Source organism: Cuculus canorus, chromosome 3, assembly GCF_017976375.1.
Source record: "Cuculus canorus isolate bCucCan1 chromosome 3, bCucCan1.pri, whole genome shotgun sequence".
Classification (NCBI taxonomy): domain Eukaryota; kingdom Metazoa; phylum Chordata; class Aves; order Cuculiformes; family Cuculidae; genus Cuculus; species Cuculus canorus.
The window spans coordinates 75,543,151-75,569,617 of NC_071403.1; the positions used below are offsets into that span (position 1 = coordinate 75,543,151).

The 26,467-nt window shown below is 46.7% G+C and overlaps 1 protein-coding gene across 1 annotated transcript in view; it reads right to left on the reverse strand.

Moving 5' to 3' along the window:
* Positions 1-26,127, reverse strand: part of SLC24A3 (solute carrier family 24 member 3) — a 190,853-nt gene extending 164,726 nt beyond the window's left edge. The window contains exon 1 of the mRNA XM_054061725.1: positions 25,942-26,127. Within this exon, the coding sequence (XP_053917700.1) occupies positions 25,942-26,083 (142 nt within the window). The 5' untranslated portion in view covers positions 26,084-26,127. The remainder of the gene's footprint in view (positions 1-25,941) is intronic.
* Between the last annotated feature and the right edge of the window lie 340 nt (positions 26,128-26,467).

Sequence of the window (26,467 nt, forward strand, 5' to 3'; positions counted from 1 at the left end):
ACAGATATTCCCAGAGACAAAAGCACATGAGTAATTTTTCCCTGTCTTTGTGTTTGCACTGCATTTCATAAGACAAATAGGACATCACAGACAGTGCATTTCCACTGGCCATGTCTCTTTAAATAAGACAAGGAGCACATTAGTGCACGTTTGCTGGGAGCTCCTGTCCCTGCCAAGTCGAGGTGGCAGTCTGGTGAGAACAGGCTCTTTAGCAAGATTGCTGATCTGTTCTACTTACGATCATGAAAATGAAACAGAGTGGAAAGAAGAACTGATCAAATTGCTCAGAACTTCTGCAAACGCTCTGTGTGTGACCCAGATCTCCACGTGGGAGCTCAAGAGCTCCTTACAGTATTCTAGACAGCTCCGGCTGGCGTTCGCAACGTAGACATAGAGCACTGCAGAAACCCAGCTAAACACATCCTGATCTGCGCTTCTCAGCATGAAGAACACTACTTTATAATCACAGAATCATTAAAATTGGAAAAGATCTCCAAGATCATCCAGTCTGACTGTCAGTCCAACATCACCGTGCCTACTAAACCATGTCCTGAAGTGTCATTTCTACACATCTTTTTGAACCCCTCCAGGGATGAAGACTTCACCAGTTCCACTCTTTCAGTAAAGATATTTTTCCTAATAGCCAAAACCTCTCCTGGCACAACTTGAGGCCATTTCCTCTCATCCTATCACTTGTTACTTGGGGGAAAAGACCAGCACTCACCTCACTACAAGCTCTTTTCAGGCAGCTGTAGAGAGTGATGAGGTCTCTCCCCTCAGCCTTCTCTTCTCCAGGCTAAACAGCCCCAGTTCCCTCAGCCACTCCCCATAAGACTGGTTCTCCAGACCCTTCTGCAGCTCCGCTGCCCTTCTCTGGGCACGCTCCAGCACTTCAGTTTCCTTCATGTACTGAGGGCCCCAAAACTGAACACAGGATTCAAGGCACAGTCTCACCAGCACTGTCCAAGTGCACAACTAGCAAATACAGGGAGCTCATGCTAAATGTGAGGTATTTAGTGTATGACACCACAGGATGGACAGAGACTTATTAGCACCTTTCTCTCCAAGTTGCTGTTAAAAAAACAAACAATCCCACCTACCCCATCCTGATCATTGAGATCAGAAGGTCACATCATGAACCTGGCCATGATGTAATCACATCATTTCATGCAAACCCCTGAAAACCTCTGTTACCCCATAATTAGTCAAAAATGACAAAACAACAACAACAACAAAAAACCAAACTGAAGAGGGAGATGAGTGGATAAATTGGGGTCTTCAGGTTTGCCAAGGAAAAGCTGTGGAGAGCTCTCCCAGATCAGGCTAATTGGTGTAACTTGGCACAAATCTATGGTAGCCCTTTTTATCTAAGACAGGATTGAGTCAGTGGACAAGGCAAATTTGATGCATAGGAGAGGATTAAAAAATGCCCAGGCATGACATTCAGCTGGAGGAAACTGGGAAAACTCCTTGAAATTCTGTTCAGAAACCGATTAACAGCAGCTGAGGATTTGGTCTGATAATGCCAAAGCACAATGAAGATCAAGGGTGCTCACAAGCAGCAAGCTGGAGCAGGGAAGAGCTGACAGGCCAGAGGCTGGCCCAGCCAAAGGGATGGATCTGTCACCACAACCTTTCACAAGCACAATGCATTGCTGCTAAGAGCTTTGCAGAGCTGGCAGGTATCCTCCTCTCTCTCTGACAATAAACTACTTTCTATGCAAGCTGCCAGATGCTGCTGGATGAAGCCAAAACCAGCACAGCTTTTATGAAATCTGCCTGCCCCCCCCCCCCCCCTTGTCTGTCCCTTTTATCTATTGTTTTGATGATGGTGGTTTCAGGTTTTGGAGGGTTGGTTTCACACCCCATCCTTCCAAAGAGCTGAATTATCTCCCTCTCTCTGATATCTTCCCACAGTGAGCACAACAGTGAAATATTTCTGTGGAAGAAAAAAGCTGGAACAACCAAGCACAAGCTTCCATGTTGAGCTAGCAGCAGAGGTGGGGAGCAGTGGCGTGGTTACCTCAAGACAGAACAGGCAAATCCCCTGGCAGAACAAGACCCAGCTAAGCTAACTGGGGCGTTGCTTCAGAGATGCCCTTCCATGCCTCTGTCCTGCCACCCCCCCGACCTGCAGGTAAGTGTCCAGTCAGCTCTCGTACAGAGGTTTCTCCTAGCGCAATCAGATGTGCCACAGATTGCCCCAGGGTAATTTGAGCTCAAGATTGCACAAGCATTTAGTAAAAGGATCATCTCTCTTTGTAGGTTGATTTGGGAGATGCCTTCCTTTCAAAATCAGCAGTGGCAAAGACCATAAATAGAGCATCCTTGTAGCTTAAGGAAACCCAAACAAACCAGAAACCCTGCACATGGCTTTGAAGAGCAGCGTATTCCTTACATCTGATTTCAAAGCTGTATTTCCATACATACTGACCAAGACAGAAAGGTGCAGAAGTGCTGGGGAGGTGCATTGGCAATGCACCGCCATTGTCAATACTCATACAATATGAACAGGGCACAGAGGCCAGGGCCAAGTTACAGGTATTTAACAAACAGGAGAAGGGCCCTGCACCAATGGTCTACAAACATAACTATATGGCAGCACAGAAGATGCAGCTGCAGACCAGAGGAGAGGGTTGCTTGAAGATGACCACAGGCAGGCCAACAAGCAGCACTGCAGGAGGAGCGGCAGAACCAGGTACTGGCAGCTCTCAGCTCCCACAACAGCCAGCTTCTGCCTCTTCATGCAGTCCAGCCCTGAGATCCATCACCAAGACAAAGGCATCAACAGCCCTGCAAACAGTAATGAGAGGACTGACTTGAAGGTCTTCAAGCAATCAGGGACTACAAAAGTACTCTAACGGTGAACATGACTCATAGGAGTACCAGGTGAGATGGGACATACAATGGAAAACACAGCTGGATAGAAACCCCAGATGGATCCCCTGCTCCTGAGCAGCATGCCCACAGACCACCCCGCCACAGCACTTCTGCAAATCCCCATGGAAAAATCCCCATGGTGGCCTTGGCACATGAAGAGTTGCGGGATTTCTCCTACCACAGCTCTTTTAATTCATCAAGAGTCACTTCCCAGCCAACAGCCATTAAGCTCATGCAGATCCTCGTGACTCTATCCACCCCAGACACCCCACACCTTCTCCAGGGGAAGGACTCCGCAGCTTAACCAGTACTTCTGACCCTGTTGCCCAGATGGTACCGATGCATGGCACAGCTTCCAGACCTTCACAGCTGAGCTGCTACATCCTCTCACACACCTCCCACTGTCTGCTTTTCCACAAGCCCCTCTGTACACACTCCCACCCACCAGCAACAGCCCTCTGCCATCTCTCACACCCATACCTGAGCTTTCTACTACTTCCAAGGAAATTGTATAAAGGACGGCAGAAAAAACCTCAATTTTTGCCAAATGAAACACTTCTGATTTTTTAGTTTTATCAATACACAGTGACTCAAGGGACAGCCACAAAAGAAAAAAACAAAGCAGAAAATCCCCGTAACAAGAGTCATAATGGTGCCACATGGCCCCATGATTAGAAGATGCAGCAAGGACAGAGGAGAGGCAGGTTCAACCCCTCCACCGTAACATAGGGCAGGAAAACTACTGTGGCTCTCCCCATTGCCCAAGTCAAGCTCCACCCATCAGGAAAGATTTTCCAGTGGTAGTTGCTCCTCTGGGAGCAGTCATTAAGTTGAAACAGGATCAGAAAACAGTGCCCAGCTCTCCTCCACTTGGGCAAAGCATCCATCGCTCCCCAGCGAAGCTGCTCCTCTGCTTTCTCTGTCCTCACTATTTGCTGAGGTTAAGGCTGAGGCAATCCAAGGCAGGTACTACCACTCTACCTTTCTGCTAACAGGCAACACCTGAATCTAAGCTCATGCACAGCCAAAAAGGGGCACAAACAAGACCTAAATTTCTACCACACTCCAATTCCTACCACACTCCTCCTCCCCAGTACCTTTCTCTCCCACTTATTACAATTCTTCTGTATGACCACCAGCAGGAAAAAAAAAACCAGCCCCCACAAAACCCCCAGATGCAATTATATCCCGCATGCCTCTTGTTCTGTTCTACAGAATTAAATACAACCTTGATTAAAGATCCAGCTTAGTTTTAGAGGAGAATCACAGTATGGAGGAATGAACTACAAGCTCTCCTCCCACCACCAGTAACCACACACAGTCTTTGCTCAAAACAATCCTCCTCTTTGGCAGTTTGAAGACCTCTTCAGAGACATCAGAGAGGTGGCCTTTCTCAGCCCAAAAACCTGTCCCAACCTCAAGCATCATCTATGGTATATCACAAAATACTGCCTCTGTACTCCTCCCCTCTGCACCCTCAGAGGCACAAAGCAGAACAACAGGTACCCATCTGCCCTGTGCCCATCATCACTGCCCCCAGTCCTCACCAAACCAGACACCCACATACCCCCAAGCTGAGGCTCACCAGCCCTCCCCGGCAAAGGGCCCAAGAGCCCCAAGAAGCTTCTGCCCCTCCCAGTCCTCGCAGGCACTCATAAGCAACAGCTGGGAGCAGCGTTCCAAACACATCCCAGCTGCTAGTTAGGAAGGCAGGGCGAAGGTCAAATGGCAGCTCCACAGCTCTCACAGCACAATGTGAAGAACAGTAAAAATGTGATTTCAAGCTTATTTTAACTCTGAAAAGCTATCTACCACCTGAAAGTGAAATATGCATATGCATTTTGCTTGAGTCTTTCTCTGCTCCCACCCTGAAGAAAAAGAAAACTTTAAGATCTGACAGCACTTTGAAGAAACCCACTCAGGGCAGTGATTACTCATCAAGTTATCAGTCACTTCAGATGATGATCCTGCCCAGCTGGAGGCTGGGGTCACCCTACTGACCTCCGCAGAGGGACCTGCGAATGAGGACTGTCAAATGCCCTCCACTTGGAACATCCAGATGGCACCCATGGGTGCTTGCTGTACTCCATGCATCCCTGCTGGTGGGTGGGGGTGCAGGGCAGCACCTGCAGTTCTGATGTTACCTGAAGCACTTTATGCAGCAAAGGTCAGGTGATTGCAAAGTGTCTTTGCAAGAGATGAAATCTTCTACTGCTCATTGAAGTATTAAAAAAGAAATAACCATCAGAACTCCCCTCTGGGGCTGGGCAAAGCGAAGTTAAACCACACAAAAGCTGCAGTCTGTAGCCAGAGCATGAAGCAATGATGGAAGAGACTGAAGTTTAATTCCTACTCTGCCACAAATGTGCTGTGATCTCAAGCAAATGATCACTGTCTCTGTCACCAATTTCATCCTCCACTTGCTTCAGCTCTGCACAAGACCTGTTTCTCCCTACACATTTCTACATTTATTAGCAGGAGGAAGATGCAATAACTAAACACACCACAGCACGTGCACTATGGATTACAAAGACATTGACATAATCGGTAGAATGAACTGAAATCTAGATGCTGTGTGATGCAAAATAAGATTTTTTCTGTTGAGGGACTCTGGTGTTCTCTCATTCTCACCAGTTAAATGGCAATAAAGCCGTCTCCTTCTTCCCCCTAAGAAGCAGCACCCCTCGCCACTGCCACTGAAGTGGCCAGGACCTGGGCTCACTCCATCAGAGGTGAAGGAGCGATGCACTGGCAGCACGTTAGCTCCTGTGTCAGCCCTGTAGTCCCCTGCCATGCTTCCCAGTTCCCAAAGGTGTTGGCATACCAGCAGCTGCGGCAGTCACTGAGAAGATGCTTTAGCCTTGAATACACTTCTACGTTTTCGCTTGCTTCAAAAATTCAGAAGTCTCCCCAAAACTGATTTTAAGTAACTCTTTATATAGACTGCACGTGTTCCCATTTTACCTCTTTTCACTTCCCCCAAAGTTACAGATGAAGCCAAAAGCAATAGCATTTTTTTCCTCAAGGAAAGCCGAGGAGAAATCAGCTAAAAATTCTCTTTCATTAACAGGAAAGCATGGAAGGAGATTGTTTTTTCCTTTAAATGTATAAGCTCTGTAACATTTTACATTCTTATGGAACAGGCATTTGGGTACAGAATTTTAGTTACAAATAAACAGGATGGTTCTTTCAAAAATTTAACCACTAAAAAGCTATTTCTTTCTAGGTTTACTAGTTCTCAAGGTCAGTAAAAATACCTCTGCCTCAGACCAATCATAAAGTGTAACTCATCATTTACGTAGTGCACAGGCTCCATGAGAAACCATGAATTTCTGCATGCACTTCACCATCCTGAACAGTGCCAGTTTTAGGCTTAGTTAACTGAAGATAAAATTTCCTGTTAACTGTCTTGAACCAAAAATTGTCACTGGATATGCAATTATTCCAGGCTTCCTTGACTGCTTATTACCAGTTTGTGCAGAAATTATTTTTATTATTTTATTATTCATATCGACTATTAAATTGACCATTCCCCTCTTGCTTTACACATAAGTGTAGAAGGGATAGTTTAGCATAGGGTAAAAAAATGCCACTTTTTAAATCTCCCTATCATGACTCCTGTTAATCAGCTCCTCTCTAAACTAAACAGTGTTTTTCTTCTTATGATAACCTTTTCATGAAAATTATTAGAGGTATATTTTTTCCTTGGACATTCCTCTGTGACCCTGCTTAAACGACAAGTGATGCTCAAGGTGACAGTTTCCCATTGCTCTACACAACAGCACTCATTATTTTTAGCCTGATTCTCTCCTTTCATTTCTCAGGGGTATCTTAACTCTTCTGCTGGCACTCTCATTTCATTAACATTTCACCTGTTACAAATGGAAGGTCTGGACACTGTTGATATTATCTCTGCTGCTTGGCAGCTGCTGACTGCCAGCCGTGATTTCCACTGCACCCTGGCACGGTACATCTTTCCTGACAGAGCTTCTGTCTGTTTCTTCTGCCCTGTGACATTCCAAAAATGGGAGAATTTCCTAACGCTGGACAGCAAACTCTGCTTTTGCCTCCCACTGTTTCTGTGACAATTGTAGAGACGAATTTCAGGGGTAGATGAAGCAGTACCTTGGCATTACCTTACTGTAGATGCCAGCACTACTTCTTTCCTTAAAAAAAGGGAAGAAGCTTTCAAAGGCATATGGGCAATAAATCCTCCCTCCCAAACATGTCCTCAGGACAGTGCCTCTCCCTGATCCAAGTTCCTTCCCAAGCATCCTGTCTCAGCCATGGTCCTTGCCCCACTCCCTGCAAGGGACACTAGGCAATCCCAAAGGGCATTCAAACTCCTTGCTCTTTCATTGAATCATAGAACGGTTTGGGTTGGAATGGACCTTGAAGTTCATCCAGACCCAATCCCTCTGCCACGGGCAGGGACACCTTCCACCGCATCAGGTTGCTCAAAGTCCTATCCATCCTGGCTTTGAACATCTCCAGGGATGGGGCACCCAAGACTTCTCAGGGCAACTGTGCCAGTGCCTCACCACTCTCACAGTAACAAATTTCTTCCTAGTTTCTCATCTAAATCTCCCCTCTTTCAGCTTAAAGCCATCCCACCTCATCCTGCATCCTGTCCCTGCACTCCCTGGTCAAAACCCCCTCCACAGCTTTCCTGGAGGTCCCCTTTATGTACTGGAAGGCTGCTCTAAGGTCTTCCTGGAGACTTCTCCCAGCTGAACAAGTCCAACTCTCAGCCTGTCCTCATATGGGAGGTGCTCCAGCCTTTGGACCATCTTCATGGCCTTCTCTGGACTTGCTGTAACAGATCCACGTCCTTCCTGTGCTGACGACTCCAGAACTGAATCCAGGACTCCAGGTGACGTGAGAGCAGAGTAAAGAGCAGAAACCCTTCCCTTGACCTGCTGATCACACTTCTTTGGAGGCAGCCCAGGACACAGCTGGCTTTCTGGGCTGCAAGCGCATGTTACTAGCTCATGTTGAGCTTCTCATCCACCAACACCCTCAAGTCCTTCTCTTCAAGGCTACTCTTCTTTTTCTGCTTTTCACTAAAACTCTCTCTCAGCTCCCTTCTTGTGTCAGCAGCCTCCTCAATTCCATTTACCAAGCCTCCCTGCTCCTGGCAATCCAAAAGCACTGTTCTACATCTCCTTAGGCCACTGAACAAAACATGGGCTTTAGATAGAGCAATGAAGCAACAGAAAAGGTCCCTCTGACTTCAGAGCAGAAGCAAAGAAACAAAGGACAATAATCACAGCAGTAAGTGTGTTATAGGTGTACCACAAGTCACCTAGGTCATCTGTGGCTACCATATCAAACTTGCACATCACCGTTTTCTTTCTTCATGGTAGACAGCAAAGAAAAAAATTAGCAACAATGAATTAAAAATAACCTAACATTGATTTTTCATCAGTAACAGTGCTACTTTTTATACAGTTCCAAGATCCTGTAGCTGCTTGAATCTGGAAATCAAGGCCTTACAAAGCTGCAACACCAGTAATTGAGATCCTCACTGTTATCAAACAGATCCCTGTTCCTTGGAGGGCTTAGGTAATGTGTTGCAGTAGGAGTATAATTCTCTGGAATTTACCTGTTTAAAATCAGCAAAAAAGGAGTTGTATTCCAAACCCATTTGATGGGGTAAAATACTTAGGGTTTTACTTCATTTTTTTTTGTTTAGGAGTGCTCCTTCCCCCACGTTTATCTCTTTCTCTCCTAATTCAGAGCTGATGTGGTGGGAGGAAAGACGGTTTTGGGTCAGATGAAATGTTTTAGTCAATCTAGAATAAAGTTTTTTTTTTTTGGTTTGTCCTCTTTTACACTTTTAGCTAAATATAATTCTGCAGAAATAAATTTAGTCTGAAAAATATCATAAAGACATGCTGGGACATCACAGCTTTCTCCTCTGCTCCCCCAAAAGAGAAAAGAAACCACGACTTTTCCCCAGTTAAATTCTAAAATATATTAAAAGTATCACCCTTGTGGCTTTGTCTGCACAATCAGCATGAAGTTTACCCTGCAAGCCTTTGCATCTGCTTCCTCCACCTGAAGATCAGTGCCATCTGCAGCACACCAAGACTGGAAGGGAAACTGCACCCAAAAAAGATGAACCTGCATCTGCTGACGACCCTGCATCCAAAAACGGTGTTTCCTGAGAAGGTACCAGAGGGCAGCAGTCTCTGGATGGTCCATGTCTAAATGCACCCTAGTCCCAGCCTGCATGGCCAGTGCCGCGAGCAGTGTACATCTCCAGGTTATGGGGATAATCTCCCTGCAGAGAGGGATGTCAGGCAGTGGCTGGGCTGCCCTGCACCCTGGAATTACATGCTCGTTCTCAGCTGTGACCAAGGTACAAGGAGCTACTCTGGCAATTGCCCCTACCTCAACAGACAACCAACAGCTCAGGATACAAGTTCTAAGGGTGTAAACCCACCCATGGCATGACAAGGTCAATTCCTCAGATGAGGAAGGGTGGAATCCGTGCAGAATCGACTCCTACACGTATTTCCCAGACCAGCCAGGCTCAGAGTCACTCCCTCAGCCTCTGCACCGCAGTGGCAAGGCTGAAGAAGCTGGAAGCCTGGAGCTTGGCTATCCCGAGGACACAGCCCTTGGACTGCTTCAGTTCATGGGGGCTCAGAAAAGGAACAAATGACCAGAAATGGAGCACATCAGAGAAATACATGAAGAGCAGGCGAGGAGCCTGTTCCCCTGGTGAACGTGACCCTCCCACGGATGATGGATGGAACATGCCTGCTGTGTCCCTCCAGTGAGCTGAGCATTGCAAGCACTAAAAATAAGCCACCCCTCTCAGGAAAGAGAAAAAGGCAAAAAAAGGAAGACTGTTATAAGCCCTGGCTCCTCGTCCGGTTCCTAAATACCAGAACGCTCTGATGATAGGGGAGCCATCACAAAAGAGCAGAAAAGGTTTTTTTTCTATGCTTTTCTCCACAAAAGATAAAGAAAAAAATAGATCTTGCAAAAAATAAACAAGCAAGACTGAAAAGGGAGATTTTGTGTCCAATACCAATACAAACATGTTTTTCAAGTTAGAAAGGCTACTTCTCCCTTCCCTTAAAACACTTCGCCTCTTCTGTTTCCCTGCAACATCACTACATAAATTTGTAACTGTTACTTTTTTAATCATTATTATTTACTGCTTCCATAGAGCTGGAAACATACTAGGTTTGCAACACAGCAGCAAGGTCTCAGCGCCAAAGAATACATTGGCTCTGATACTTAACTCAGATATGATACTGAATCTGGATTTCCACTCTTTACATGGTGTGAAAATTGAGGAGAACTCACCAACAGCCTGACAAGGAAATACAAAGGAGGAAACACCATTGAGAGACTTGAGAAGAGATGCAGAAGGGCAGGTTGGACATTTGCAACTCTCACAACTCTCCCAGACCTTGCACTACGGCGTCTCATTTAACTACCTGCTACACTGGCATGGGTAAAATTGCAGCAGAGCTGGAATCATAGAATGCTTTGGGTTGGAAGGGACCTTTACAGGTCATCCAGTCCAATCCCCCTGCAGAAACATGGACATCTTTAACCAGATCGTGTTGCTGAGAGCCCCATCCAAGCTGACCTTGAATGCTTCCAAGGATGGTGCTGGCACTACCTCCCTGGGCAACCTTGTACCAGTGTTTCACCACCCTCATTGTAAAAAACTTCTTCCTTATATTCAGTCTAAATCTACCCTCCCTTAGTTTAAAACCATTACCCCTCATGCTATCCCTGCACTCCTTGATAAAGAGCCCCTTCTCAGCTTTCCTGTAGCCCCTCTCAGTACGGGAAGGCTGCAATAAGGTCTCCCTGCAGCCTCCTCTTCTCCAGGCTGAACAACTCCAACCCTCTCAGACTGTATATAATTCTGTAGTATAAAAATAGGGGATAAACTATAATGAAATGAGAAATGAGCAGCTGGGGACACAGGTGTGAACCTAGGCCTTGCAGATAGGCAATGGTTCCCCATTTGCTCTATCTGTTCAGAAAACCCAGAAGACTCAGCTTGTATCAGAGATAAGAGCACACTGAAGGGCAGCTGCTGGCCTCGTCCTTAATGCTGTGCCTTCTTCCCTGCGAAACTGAATTCCCTACACTAATGCATCTCTTTCATTCCCAGTATGTGGGGCAAAAATTAAGGCCAGATAGGAAAAGCCACAGAAAGAACCACAAAGAGGAGCTGAGGAAAAGGCTGTGTAGGCTTGCAGCACACACCAGCGGTTTAGGTGTTCCAGGGTGTCTGTGCTCCTTCACTCAACCCTGCTCTCTGCCACTGGACAGCAAGTGGATTTGGTGTAGAGCTGCACGGTAGGCTAGCCACAGGCAAAGAGGCTCCAAGAGCAGGAAAGAACATCACAGAATCATAGAATGGTCTGGATTGGAAGGGACCTTTAAGATCATCCAGTTCCAACCCCCTTGCCTTGGGCAGCGACACCTGCCACTGCATCAGGTTGCTCAAAGTTCCACCCAGCCTGGCCTTGAACACCTCCTGGGTTGAAGCATCCACAATTTCTCTGGGCAACCTGTGACAGTGCCTCACCACCTCCACAGGAAAAAAAATTCTTCCTGATATTTAATTTAAATCCCCCTTCTTTCAGCTAAAACTGTTCACCCTCGTCCTATTCCTGCACTCCCTGGCCAAGAGCCCCTCCACAGCTTTCCTGTAGGTCCCCTGTAAGTACTGGAAGGCTGCTCTAAGGTTTCCCCAGAGTCTTTCTTCTCTAGGCCAATTAAGCCCAACTTTCTCAATCTGTCCTATTAAAGGTGGTGCTCCTGCCGTCAGATCATTGTGGCCTCCTCTGGACTTGCTCAACAGATCCTTCCTTTCCTGAGGACTCCAAAATGAATGCAGGCAAGATCTTACAAAAGCAGAGTAGAGGGGAGATTCACCTCCTTGGTCCTTCTACAAAGTAGACAGAAGCACTTCCCATGCTGCTAGATCAGCAACTCCATCTTAACAAAATGAACAAAGCATTAGTTCCAGTAAATTTTCCAGGTGCTACCAGCATCTCCTCTCAATCAACCCTCAACATTATCCCCTGCCACCAGTTCCCCAGCCAACAAACATTTCCCCGTGATTACCATGAACTGTGTCTACCAAGGGTCTCAGCCGCATGCAGGTTTCTGCCCTCATTCAGACTGATCTAAGTGTCACTAAGCCAGGATGAAAATTACCTTAGTGACATAGAGTGTTTTCCCTATGGTACCTGCTTAATTAAATATTGAAGGAGCTATTACCTTTCAGGGATGCCTGTGCACTGGCTGTGTCCATTATTTATAACATAATGTATTCATTATGCATTTTATTCCACGCTCCTATCTGCTGATCTCATAACAGGCCCTTAAAAACATTTTTAAGCAATTAATCCTACCTTAATTAAAGACAAATAATACAGAAGCCCCAGGACATCTCTTTTTTATATTTATTTGAAGCAAATAAATCTGGTAATCAGGAAAAACAGGGACAAAGCCAAGGGAACCGCAGAACTGGAGACAGGCACATTTGCATCAACCACAGTAAAATTGCCAGCTTTCTCTGTAATGTTTGGAAAACATTAAGATATGTCCTGCTGCACCTTCCATCCCACAACAGGTTCTTCTAAAAAAAAATACACCTCTAGACACTGCTGCCTCTATTCTCTTTAACACTGATTGTACAAGCCAAGGCTTATCACTCCAAAATACTTTGTTTTTTCCTGCCTCCCACAGTCCTCCTAACCTCAGATTGCAGGCACAGCCATTCTCCCAGTCAACAGGTGTCACCACTGAGCCATCTCAGGTTGTCCCTTGTCCTTTCCTCTTCCAGCTGAAAGCTAGCCCTTCATTCCTGCAGACAAATTTGGCTGTAAAGTCCAAACTCACCTTAGCACATCGCTGCCAGCTCCCCACTGCCCCTGAGGAGGATATGGGCACTGTAACAGCCATTTAACGTGGCAGGGAGAACACAGCTAGTTGGTTTGAGTCTGTGATATACCATTATGGTCACTTTTCACAGTCCCAGATGAGGAAATCGGCTGTGGGACTCCCTCCAGCAAGAAGCAGGCTGTTCAGCCTTGAGCATCTCTACTGCCAAAGCCTGCATCCTAATATATTCTTCCTATTCTCTCTCCCACATCCATACCAACATGATGGCTATTGAAAAAACTCTTCGAGGGTTAGGAAAACAAAGGAAAAAAAGGGGAGAAAGAAAAAGAAAGGAATGTCTAGACACAAAAAGGAAGCACCTCGTCAATTCCCACATTTTAGATCACGTAGGAAACACTCCATAACTGTGGAAACACTAGGCTCTTTCCTGAAGAGCCCTAGTAGTGTACAGGGGAAAAAAGACAGTCATCATTAATACTCATCTTTTGTGCAACTTCATTGGCTTACCAGAACTAACTCCTACGTTTGGTATCCATATGGAGAAATCTCATACTTCAGAGGAGTTTGCCTTCAGGTCAAACATAGCGATCACAAGTTCTCTGATGCTGAGCACGAGTCAGCTCTTGAATGAAGGGACACAACTCAATAGAGAACTTTCCTAGTGCCCCCAGGTTACAGTGCCCAAGCTGCCACAGGCTCCCTCTGTTCTGACTCAGGGGCACAGTGGGTATCACAGGTTGGTTGCTGTAATGGTGTAGAGGTCTGGTGCAAACCAGTGACGCAAGCCTGCCCAAACAGACCTTAAGGAAGACACTACTCCAGACGGCCAAAGCTGGAACTGCCCTGTCTTTTCTGATCTTTCCCTTTCCCCCATGGAGAAAACAGCACAAGGAAGATAGTGGTCTATGATGACATCTCAATATTGAGAAACACGGAGAGCAGAGAAAAAACATGTCATGCGCATCCTCAAAAAAGAATTTAATGAAAACCTCATTCCAAAACCAAGTAAGGACTCAAAGAATAGGATCTGTCATCCTTGCAATCAATAGAGAAAACTGTCATCGGCTTCAACAGATTTTAGACTGGCCCTTCAATGTACTGGCAGGGTGATATTAGCATATGAACCTCTGTAACATTTCAAAGGGTGGTTTCCATATTAAGCCTTGACTGAAGTTTGTAGAGACTCCTTTGCAGATCACAGGAAAAACGCAGCCTGTCCCTACAAGCAGGTGATGTGAATGCACTCCCTGTCCCAACTGCATACTACACTCCTACTCTTTTTCACCTGGGGAATGTTTCCCTACCTGCTGAAAGACAGACACAAAGGCAGACACAAGCCCAAACAGGTACCAGCCACATGCAGTGTGGCTGCACCCCAACCCTTCTCCTCTGAGAAATGAGCCTGGCCCAGCCCAATTCAATCCCTCATTCACACAGAGGAAGGACATCTTTCTAGTAAAATCCCAAACAGGAACTTTCCAAAGTATTTCCTTAAGGCAACAAATAATACTACATGGAAAAAAGCTTCTATTTTTAACTACAGATCCTGCCACATAAGGGTAGTACTCCACATCATACCAGAAACAAGTGTTTGACACAGTCCTTCCTTTATAAGGCTTTAAGAATGGCTGGACCCTCCAAGAGGCAGTATGCATTCCTTATTTACCCTGATGTGAGACTCTGCAGACCTGGGTTTTAATTCACCGCTCTGCTCTTAGCCTGTGAGGTGACCTTGGACAAGTTGTTCTGTCCAGATTCTCAGCTGGTGCCGGCTGGCCCTGTGCCACCAAAGTCAATTTAAACAATTTGAGACTCCAGTCCTACAGTCCTCAGGGTCCTCAGCCTCCCTATCCAAACATCGCTGCCAACTGCTCCTGAGATGCTTTGGAAATGTGCACCTAAGTGACAGATAGCAGGATTAACAGAACTCACGCTTCCCTTGGAAAACACATATTTTTCACTACAATGAAGCAAAAAGCCTTTATTATTTTTTTAAAAAATAACGTCATGATCAAGGCTTTAAAAACAAAATCACCAATGCTGTTTTTTCATTTTACAATGTTATGCATTAGCTGATGCAAAATCCCTAGGGATTTTAACTTTAGCACACTGGAATGGGTGTTAACTGATAGGTTTTTTCATTGTTCTAAGTTTCACTGTCATTCCAAAATTTCTCTCTCGACTTGTTATCATCACCAGTGGCACGGCAGAGTGCTTCCTCATTGCATGGAGAAGCTGAACACTTGATACCCTCCTGCAGGAAGGCTGGATTCTAGGAGGGGCTTGGGAGTCACTAGATCTTGTGGTTTTCGTTACAGGAAGCTCCAAAGACCTGGGAACTCTAGAGAGCATCTAAATAAGGATGAAAAATTTCTTCATCAACATTCATCCTAGGAAGAAACTACCTTGTCTCAGAAAGACTTTCTTCTGCCTGTGGGCAGTCTCCCACATTAAGGTTAACCTACCTCCATGGCAGACTATCTCCCAACAGTGAGCAACACCAAGACAGCACTCCGGTACACTCCCTTTGGATTGTTTTTTGACTCAAGAGTCTACTATGTTACTCAGTTATGCTCTTGGAAAACTCCTCTCCTTCTGAACAACCTTGATTTGTTGCCTTCTCTGATTTAGTGCAAGAATAAATCCAAAGAGCACGAAACTCAATTTATTTCACTTTGTTGGCAGTAAAATTAACTTAAGTGGGTTTTTTTAAGTATTGCCTCTTCTCCTCCTCCCTCCCTTCCAACTATACTACTTTCTGAGGAGGAGTCCACAGCAACCAATGCCTTATCATGAGCACAACTGATGGAACCTGTTGAACAAGCATATTGTGAACAAGCAATCTATAATATATATGACAGTTTGCTGGGTTGGAAGGAAGCTCTATGGGACAAAGGACTTTTCAGCTCAGTTTTCACAACGTAGCTTGTGAGAATCCCAGCACTAGCCATTACATTCAGAATTGCCACAGATTGGCCTCTGCTCACCTAGATCTGAGATGCAAAACCCGTGCTCAGTCAAAACATCTTAACCATAGTGCTGTATGTTGGTTAGGCCACAGGCTCAGTCCATACAGCTGTCTAGCAGCCTACACCCTTGAGACAACTTTACACCACCCCATCAATGAAGTGTCTTCTTGCTGTGCAGTTTGGCAAGGCTGTTGACCTCTGGGCTCTACAGCATACTCTGTCCTGAGCTCTGCAGCAGCGCAACAGTGCCCTTCTGCAGAGAAGGGAGCAGAACATATACATCAAGTAGGATTATGGCCAGAATCCTCACCACCTCGCCCACATGGCACTCGCTGAGCATGAAAGGAAGGCATTTAACAAATCATTTCTACTTGTCATTACCCTGTGAAGTGACACATCATACACATCTACTCTATTCTCCTAAGACCTCATCTGTAGGCCTGCATTCGGTTCTGGAATCCTCAGCACAGGAAGGACATGGATCTGTTACAACGAGTACAGAAGTGGCCACAAAGACGATCCAAGAGCTGGAGCACCTCCCGTATGAGGACAGGCTGAGAGAGTTGGGGCTGTTCAGCTTAGAGAAGAGAATGCTCTGGGAAGAACTTATAGCAGCCTTCCAGTACTGAAAGGGGACACAGGAAAGCTAGGGAGGGGCTCTTAATCAGGGAGTACAGGTATAGGACAAGGGGGAACGGTTTTAAGCTGAGAGTAGGGAGATTTATATTAGCTATTAGGAAGAAATGTTTTCCTGTGGAGGTGGTGAGGCACCCGCACAGGTTGCCCAGAGAAGTGGTGGATGCCCCGTCCCTGGAGGTGTTCAAGGCCAGTTTGGATGGGGCTTTGAGCAACCTCATCCAGTGGAAGGTGTCCCTGCCCATGGCAGCAGGGTTGGAACTGGATGATCTTTGAGGTCCCTTCCAACCCAAACCATTCTATAATTCTAAAAATGGACAACAAATGCTATGAACCTTTTCATATATGTTGCTGCTTGCAACGTCAATCAACATGGCTTCTGTTCTTTTTTTGCCTAAAATGAACTGTTGCACTGCCTTAGCACATGCAGTGTTCATTTAAGAGAGTTTCTTTCTGTCCCATTCTCCTTCTGAGCTGGCACCAAATTACATATCAACTATCACAGAGAATTGCACTGAGAATTGGAGGGCAGATCTTTTCAGAGGAGAAAGGAATGTCCATGTAAGGCTCGCTTCTCCTCCTGCTTTATGTTACAGGATGTTCTGGCCATCTTAGGGAAAAAAAACAGCTGAGTCTAACTCCAAATGAAAATTATTTTAATAGCAGACCCTTCAGTTGTTTGCAGTTCAGTTAGCATGTTTTTGGCTTGCATATCAAAAAGATTCTTCTCCTGGACTTTAGCAAGCTCTTTCCTAATTGAGCTATCAAAATTTGTTTGCAGTTCTCATTTGATAGGTGATGCCTGCTGCAGGAGCAAGCACCAAGGACCAGCCTTAGCATATCAAAGGCTTCTTTAGAATGGCACAGTCAGCACCATCCAAACATGTCTTTCTCCCCTTCCACCACCACAGCAGATGAGATAAACTGTGCTAGCAGAGAACGCCCTGGCTGGGTGCTTTTTATCCCTCAGCCGTCACAGGGCCATGGGAGACTTCCCATGTCAGGATATGTCAGCACACTGTAGACTGATGCATAAACCCATATGCAGACCTACAAAGTCCTACAGGAAAGTTGGGGAGAGGCTCTTTATCAGGAAATGCAGGGATCGGACAAAGGGGAATGGTTTTAAGCTGAAAGAGGGGAGATTTAGATGAGCTAATAGGAATAATTTTTTTTCCTGTGAGGGTGGTGAGGCACCGGCATAGGTTGCCCAAAGAAATCATAGATGCATCGTCCCTGGAGGTCCTCAAGGCCAGGTTGGCCGAGGGTTTGTGCAACGTTATCCAGTGGAAGGTGTCCCTGCCCAAGTCAGGGAGGGTTAGAATTGGAAGATCTTTGACGTTCCTTCCAATCCAAACCACTCCATGATTCTTTAATTCCACAATTCTATAATTCCATGATTCTAAGACCTGTATTCCATCCAGGGCTCTGCCATTCCTGTGTTGGGAGAGTCCTGCAAAATCCACTCACATCTCAGCTTCCCTACTTTATAATTTGAGGACTTGCTTTCTCGCCTCTTTTCCTCTGAAAAGGCCATGGATTGAGGAACAGTTTGAGTGAGGAAGGATCTGGTTAACCTTGTACACACACACGAGCCCACTTGAAGTCAACAGCATTACTTTACACGCTGCAAGTCAAGCACTCGCCCCTGGATCATGGCCCAACTGCCTATGGACACACAAACATGGCTGTTAGCCAAAGTACCGCACACACTACTGGAGGTATAGAAAGGTCAGACCAGACTGTGAATCTCAGTCACTTAGCACAGCTGCTCGGCTCGCAGCTCAGCAAAGGAATGTTTCAAAACAACGAAATCTGTGCCTCCAAACCAGTTTTGACACTCCCTTCTGCATAGTAGCGTTTTTTTCTGCAAAGAAAGGTATGTTCCCTTTTCTACGCACACGCTCACATCCACCAACACAGCATCCGCAACCTGGCAGCCTGCAGAGCTGAGTGAGAGGATGGCATGAGCCAGCAGATATGACAGGAACCATGCTCCCAGACTCCTCTCATCTGAGCCTGCAATGCAGTTTCCAGGACCCAAAGAAGACTTGGGGACCATCTGCTTCCCACAGACAAGGCTTATAGGCAGATAACATTCAATCCCCTCTCTCTAGCAGCCCCTGTTAGCCAAAAAAATCCATAAAAGGCAAATGAAGTCCCAGAAAGTACTGTCCCACACAGCCTTCTCCCTGGACACCACATCTGGACTCCTCTTCAATGCCTCCCTTTTTTCAGGAGAACAAGACGCAGGACTTCTCCCTGGAGCCCTTGTGCAGTGCTCCTAGTCTCACAGATGCCGCCAAAAAATTCATCTTAAACATCTTCAGTCCATATGAGGCTTCAGCTTTTATTCCAGCCTGGGGTTGACTCCAGTTACTGTGGGCTTCTATTTAACAGCCCTTGTTGCTAGATAAAATGTCCCATCCTGCTCCCTTTCCTTCCTTAGCCCCCAACGCTCAAACATACTGAGAAATCCCCTTGTTTCAAGAGTTTTCTCAGCCTACAGGAAAAGAAAAGCTTGGCATCTAGAGATTGTACCCATGTTACTTTTAAATCTGAGTGTTAAGCTGAAATACACCTATGCTGTGGTACAAACACATTGACTGCATATATTTGATGACTTACAGAACTACAGATGTTCTTTCAATGTAGTTGGGCTCCACTGCCAAAGCAACGGAGTCCTCAGCACCTTCAAAATCCTCAGGTGTAGTGGGGTCATCCCATGGCCATCTCCATATCAAGGCAGCTCCATTGCTATCAATTTCCAAGCTGATAAAATAAGATCTAAGTCTCGCCCAAACAGGCACTTTTCTGACTGCTGTGGAGATTTGACCTTCTGTGGAAGACGATGCAAGAAAAGATAATGTAAACTTTGCTGGTAGACAAGATAAAGGGAGATGGAAGTCTCCCTTAGGAGTTTCAAGTAGCTAAATGCAAACTCCCGAGTCAGGATGCCCTTGGCAATAAATAATGCAAGGACAGGCAGTTCAGAGCTGCAGGAGAGTCTAACAGTCCAGCAATGATTTCATAGAGAGAAGGAGGTAAAACACCTTCATCCCTTTAGGGTCAGCCAAGAATCCACTCATGAGCTGCAAATTACACACATTTACCACTTTCATTTCCACAGGATTTCCCTTTCTTTGATGCTGTGAGTAATGCAGAGCAGCCACAAACATTCCCTCACTGTGCAATATTATTCTTCAGAGAGCATGTCTACAGGACACGATGATTAAAGTGGCAGGACTATAAACATCCTTCCCACACCTGGGCATACTGCTTCTTCCCATAAAGCCACAGCAGTAGTAAAAAATTATGATGAGGTTACCAACAACTCTTGGCATCGGTCTGACTTGACTCATGGTGATATTAAAGGTAAAACCTAGAGCAGAACAAAGCTTTTGAAAATCCATATAACTTTTTAAAATCATAGAATCATAGAATGATTTGGGTTGGAAGGGACCTTAAATATCATCCAGTTCCCCCTTGCCATGGGCAGGGACACTTTCCACTGCATCAGGTTGCTCAAAGACTCATCCAACCTGGCCTTGAACACCTCCAGGGATGGGGCAGCCACAACTTCTCTGGGCAACCTGTGACAGTGCCACACCACCCTCACAGGAAAAATACTTCTTCCTAATATCTCATCTAAATCTCCCCTTTTTCAGCTTAAAACCGTTCCCCCTTGTCCTACCCCTTTTTTTGTCCTATCCCTTTTTTTGCCCTATCCCTTTTTTTTTTTTTTTTTTTGCAAAATAAAGGATCTCTGCAGCTCAACTGCCTAGCTGGCAGCTGTGAAAAGTGGTGTTCCTCAGAACAGGTGGCAAAGCACAGCCCCAGCTCCCATGGCAGTGCAGCTGATCACTGTGCCTGTGGAAGAAACTTGCATTTTTGCAGAAACTGCCTGAAGAAATTGCACTGGCTTCTAAGTAACGGCAACAAGATGCACCCCTCAGGCACTATGCTCAATGAACCCCATGTGCTTTGCACTTAAAAAAACCCAAACTCCAAAGTTTTCAGTGACAGGTTTCATGAGACCTGGCTCTTTTCTTCAAGTCTTATCTCAGGGAAGGCTGTATGAAAATTAAATTTTCTATGCTTCTGTGTGGACAGGAAAGCTAGAAAGGGTAACTTAAACCACTCCAAAGGCATGGAAACCAGAAATAATAATTAAAAAAATATATATTATTTTCCTAGCTACCATGGAGCTGCCATCAATTTGAAGAGAGAGTGAGACAGACAAAATAGAGAAACACGCCCTGGGGCAGACTATAGCACTTAGAAGCTGGGTCAGCTCCAGGGGTGAGGGAAGTTTTCCAGTTGCAGTACTGGCTGATGATCTCCTGAACGACCCTCTCCCATCTCAGGGCAGACTTTTGTTCATAGTCTCACTCCCAGGAGGCCACAGCCATGATCACCTACCATATGAATATATGACAGGCTCAAGACAGCCTTTCCTTTTGAGAGTCTTTGACCAAAAATGGACAGCGTGACCAACCAGCTTTCTCGACATTAAGGACCACTTAAGATTAGCAGCAGGAGGGAATTACCAAAAAAGGGCTTAGACAAAACCACCAAACTCTGCCCACGTTTACCTATGAGCTCTACCATTCTGACTATGGCCACCACTCAAGGGTTCTCTGTTCAGCCATGGCTTGCCAAGACCTCTCACCAAGTCACTTTAGCCTGCTAATTTGCCAGAAAAAATCCTTTATTTTATTTATCCTGCTGGGATAGTTTTCTGCTGCATTAGATGGCTGAAAAGATTCAGGTAAAGGCCACCAAAATGCCAGAGACCACGCAAAAGGAGGCAAAGAGGGAAGGAGCAGCCACAAGCAGCAGACAGGGCAGGACTGAGCATTTACAGTTAGTCAGATATGCAACCACAAGCCTACTTTCCCCTAATGGGCACTAAAGAAATAATAACTGTTGGGTTTTTCTGCTATTCACTGTCTCACAACTCTGCATTCGCTCTATTTATGAACAGCTGGGCAACCTTTTACCTTCATGCCCTGCCGAAGCTGGAACTCCCAAGCATCCTGGATCCACATTCTAAGGACCAAGATCCTGTGATTTTTAGGTGGCGTGCTAGAGTTCACCTCAGACACCTAACTTTGTCAAAGTGGCAAGCCTGGCACACATCCCAGCACTTCCACAACTTTTTAATTAAGCAGTCTCCAAACACTCAGAGGTATGGAGATCTGGACATTTTTAAGGCCGTTCTTCAGGGAGACCCTGAAGCAAGTACAAATTCACAGCAAGGTGTACAAGCCTTGCTCTGTCACTACCATAAGCAGCTGCTGAACGTTTGAACATATTTCCCCATGTTCCTTTCAAGCACAGCCGCATGCCTTGCCCCTGCTGCTTCCCGAGCTGTAAGCTGCTCAGTAGAAGACTTCACTCTGTCGTCTGTTCATGCAGGACCTTGAACAAGTACTAAATAAATTTATTGCAAGGCCAAACAAGCTCCCTGCCAAAGAGGTCACATACCACGCTCTGGCCTGATGCCTCTCCCTAGTTTATGAGGGTAAATTCCCATATCCAGGGGTCCAACGATTACAGCATTACATCTGGGCTAGGATTACTCTCAGTGAAGCTAGGATTACGCTTCACTGAAGAGGTGAGGAAAACAACTGCTTTTGTGCTTTCATTGCATGACCTCTAAAGTTCGGTTTGGGTTTCTTGGTTTGCGCAAACCAAAACATTCAAACGAAATCAGGGAGTTTTCACTTAATTCCCAGCTAGAGGACCAGGATCTGTCACACCAAGGTTCTTCAAGGCTATTTTGGCAGTAAGAAGATATGTAAGGAAAAGCCCTTTGAGGCAGAGCCCGTGACAAAGCGGTCAGAAGGAAACAGCCTACGTGGTTCATTCCAGTCTCGTGAGCTTTTCCAACTAGCACAAGGGTGGAAGGTGGACACGCTGGGATCCTTGCTCCCCATGTCCCGTCACACCACCCAGGACTGCTTAGAGGTTTTCTGCAAGTGTATTATTGTGGCATGAGTGCTCTCCATCCCCTGCAGTCCAGAAGAAGGATCAGGCAACAACTACTAGTCCTGTAAAAACAGGCTGAGCTTTGGATTTGGACTAAGTCTCAGAGCTAGTCAAAAGGCACCCGGCAGGCCCTGCTCCACCATCCTTACTATTCCACTCCTGTCAAGTTAAAACAAGACTTAAAAGCAAACTAAACCTTCCACACTTGAATCACGCAGGCAACTCCATTTGCTTGGATGTGCCCATCCCCATGAGTAAGTATTGCAGAATCAAACCCAGTTTTTGCTTACCAGCCTGCCAAAAACACACACGCACACAGAAAGAAGAAAAGAAAAAACCCACTGATTGATGCCCCTGCTATTTTTGCTATCCATGACAGCAAACTAGCAAGAAGCCTGACTCAGAAGCCTTCCTTGAAAAACCTGAATCATCACCGTTTAGAAGAAGGTCTCATATAATGAAGGAGTCACTTTTCTTCACTCCTTCCTTTCTCTATGAGAGAGAATTTAAGAGTCAGACTGATGGGGGGAGGCAGGAAGGAAAAGCTGAAAAAAAAACCCCAAACTTCAAGCTTTATTTGGCTCTTTCTGCAAGGATGGCAGTCAGGCAGAGTTTTGGAAGCGACTCATCCTGTTCAAGCTAATGAGATATTTCTATAGCTTTCCTTCACCTCCAGTCCCCTTCAGCAGACCAAAACCCACACAGCAGTCCAGTAGCTGGCAGTTGTTTTTTAGGTCCACAAAGCTGTGCTTGATATCAGTTATACTTCTTATTAATCAGTGTGACTTCCTTGACGTCAAAGCATAACCATGGACTTACACTGCTCAGAAGAGAGAAAGAGGCACCTCAACTGTACGTTCATTGCTTGGATGGACTTTGTGAACTTGGATTTCTTCTTCATTTGCACTGTATACATCTTTTAAAGCCTGAGCCTTGTCAACATAATGATCTTTGGAACGACCCCCATATAAGCATTACAATATGATATCAGCTTGCTATTGTGTATCACTTAGCATCAGGAGACCTCAAAGCAATGTAAAAAGAAAGCCTTGTTTCAGGGATCCAGCCAAACAAGGCATGGTGTCTAAGTCACACAGAAAAGCAGCGGGAGCCACCAGAACGGAAACCCAGATCTTGTGCCCTATTCTGTATTGTCAACTACTACAGACAGCTTATCTACGAAACGCTGTGGTTACCTGCCTCTTCAGGAAGCGCTTTAGCCTATTTCTCATGGGCAGATGCAAGTAGGTACACTCTCTAACTGGGGCTTTGGCACCTTGTGCCTCTCTGGAGACAGAGGTCATCCATGACTCCAAAAGCCGTGCTCATTTGGATCCAGGCCATGGCCCCCTCAGCCTACACAGAGATGGTGGCTGAGGAGATTGGGGCTGAGTAAGAAAAACAGCAGCATTAAAAGCAAGAATGGTTTACCTAAAAAGGTAATCTGAGCCTAGGGTTGCCGGGCTGGATTGCACCTCAATGCAAAGGCTTTACAGGAGCAGCAATCACTCTTCTGTCCCCACTGCACCCCAATGAAGCCTATGCCCAGCTTTACATAACCATTGGTCTTACTGACATCAAGGAGCTGAGCATCAGCCGTGTACACTGCCAAGCCAAAGCCCTCTGTTCTTTACTCTGAAACCCACATCCCCTTGCTAGCAGGAACTGTTCTGGAAGCACAGGGTACAGCTGCCGCCTCCTGCCACGCAACTGGAGCAGTACAAAAGGAAATGCTATTTAATATAAAGGCAGAGCAGTTGAGTAAAAAGTTTGCATTTAATCTTAAACCACACACTTTTACGTGGGAAAAATATTTAAAACATTAAATTGAAACACATCTTTCCACCTCCCATCTAATCATAACAGAAACAAACTGCAGAGAGCATACAGACTATTGGCTGTAAGCGAGGTTCCCAAGGGAGCTCAGTCACTAAGGTCCCATGAAGAGGCAGCGGATGCAGTGGGCGCTGTGGAAAATTTCCACCTGTGAAACGATTCTTCTCATTGTCGCTCCCGCCTCTGCGTGGCAAAAGACACACAGGGTGCCATATCTATAATGCCAAACACTATTTTTCATCGCTCAGATTAATTTTAAGCTAACTCTGATCACAGACAATGTGAGACACTACCTTGAACTGCAAGAGCCGTGACAAAAGTTAGCATGCGAACTGGAGAACACTGGGCAATTCAAGCAAAGTACAGACAAATTTATCTGTGGCATGGACTTTTAGAGTGCCACCTCTACTCAGTGGACGAAGCTCCCTTCCACATCAACAAGAAAATCATGTTCAAGGAGATCAAAACACAGGATGGAAAACACCACTACCCTTTAGAGAACAGAGTGCACTCTGTGTCCCATTTAAAATAGGTCTGAAATCTGCCTTTGCTGCATAATCTACAATTTATCATGTGGCAAAGGCAAGAAGCAAGCAGCCAGCCTGCTCCACTGGCGAACAGGCTGGAGATAGCTCAGTTTCACACCAAAAGAAAGTGGAAAGATACCACAGGTCTGACTCCACTGGCATCAAAGGCAGAGGACACTAAAGGAAACACCTTCTCCCCTGCAGTCTTTAGAGTTTATGTAAAAGAAGGACTGGTATTAGCATCCCACATCCATGTATACTGTGTGGGTAGACGTAAATGTACTTAAGTACACGCATACACCCCTGTTTACTTACAATGATGCTCATATCTTTCTCCTGGCCTTACTTCTCAGAAGGAATCACCAATCATCGTAAAAAACAAACATAACTTATAGAATACATGTATAAAAAAAAGAAAATTTGATCAACTTAAGGCATTAAAATCCTAAACCTTAAAAATCCACCCAAGCACTGCTATAGTCCATAAGAAAAACTGTGTTCAAGTCTTTGCTGGTGTTTGTGCTCTTTCCTAAACATCAGAGCATTCCTTACACCATGCTGGACACCGCGAAACCCTTAAGACACATCTGTTTACTTAAAAAGCAAATTCAAGTCACGGAGGGGTACGCTCTCCTTCACTTAAAGCAAAATAAGCCTTGCGTAAATTCTGCTTACACTCACATATTTGCAACGCAAAATATAAATCGCTCACTATCACCCTCTCTGTACGGCTGTTGCAAAATGAAGCCAAAGACGGCCACTCAACACCCAACACCGAGTGTCACCCTTCCAAAAAACCTCTTTTTCCTTCTCCAGATGGCACAGGGAACCCATTCAAACCGGGCGAGGGAGGGGACGCCCCTGCCCCGGCCCCGCAGGGACCGGCGGGCGGCGAAGCAGCGCATCCCGGCATCTCTCCCGCGGGATGCAGGAGAGACCCGCTCCGCCGAGCCCGGCTGTCCCAGCGCTGCTCAGCCACGGCCTCACAGCTCATCGCCCCGCAAAGTTTCCCTCTTTTCCCCGGGGGCCACCCCGCAGCCCATCCCGGCGCGCGGAGGGCTCAGAGCCCCGGTACGGAGTAGCCTTCGCCGGCTTCATCTCCTCATCCCCGGCGCCCGGGAAGGGCTCGTCTCCGCGCAGGTGACCCCGACCCGCCCCGCATCCTTCCTACCACCCCTCCGAGCGCCCCCCAAGCTCAGACTCACCCCCTCGCCCGGCCGCGCAGCCGGCCAGCAGCAGGGCCAGGGCTGCCAGGGCGCCCAGCTGCCCCCGCAGCAGCTCCCCGCGCCTCCTCCTTCTCCTCCTCCGCTGCTGCTGCTGCTGCTGCTCCACAGCCGAGGCTCCCATCGCGGCCGCTGCGCTCCTGCGAGCCGCGCCGCGCCGAGCCGAGCCCCGCCGGGCGCCGCAGCGCCGCCCCTGCCCGCCCCCCGCCCGCCGCCCCTGCGCACCGGCGCGGGCAGCCGGCGCGGCCCCCGGCTGAGCGGGGGGGAGGCGGCGGGATGGAGCGGAGACGAAACTTCCCGGACGGGTCCCCCTTCCCCCCCCCACCCCCGAGACCCGCTCCCCGGCGCCGAGCGTCCGGGGCGGCTTCCTGGGCGGAGAGAAAGGGCGGAGAGCTGGAATCGCCCGCCGTGGGCTGCGCCGGACCCGCACGGCGCGGATGGCCCTTCCCCTGCGCTGCCCTCAGCCGCGGGAGGGGGTTCCTGCGAGGAGAGGGGGTTCTGCGTATAG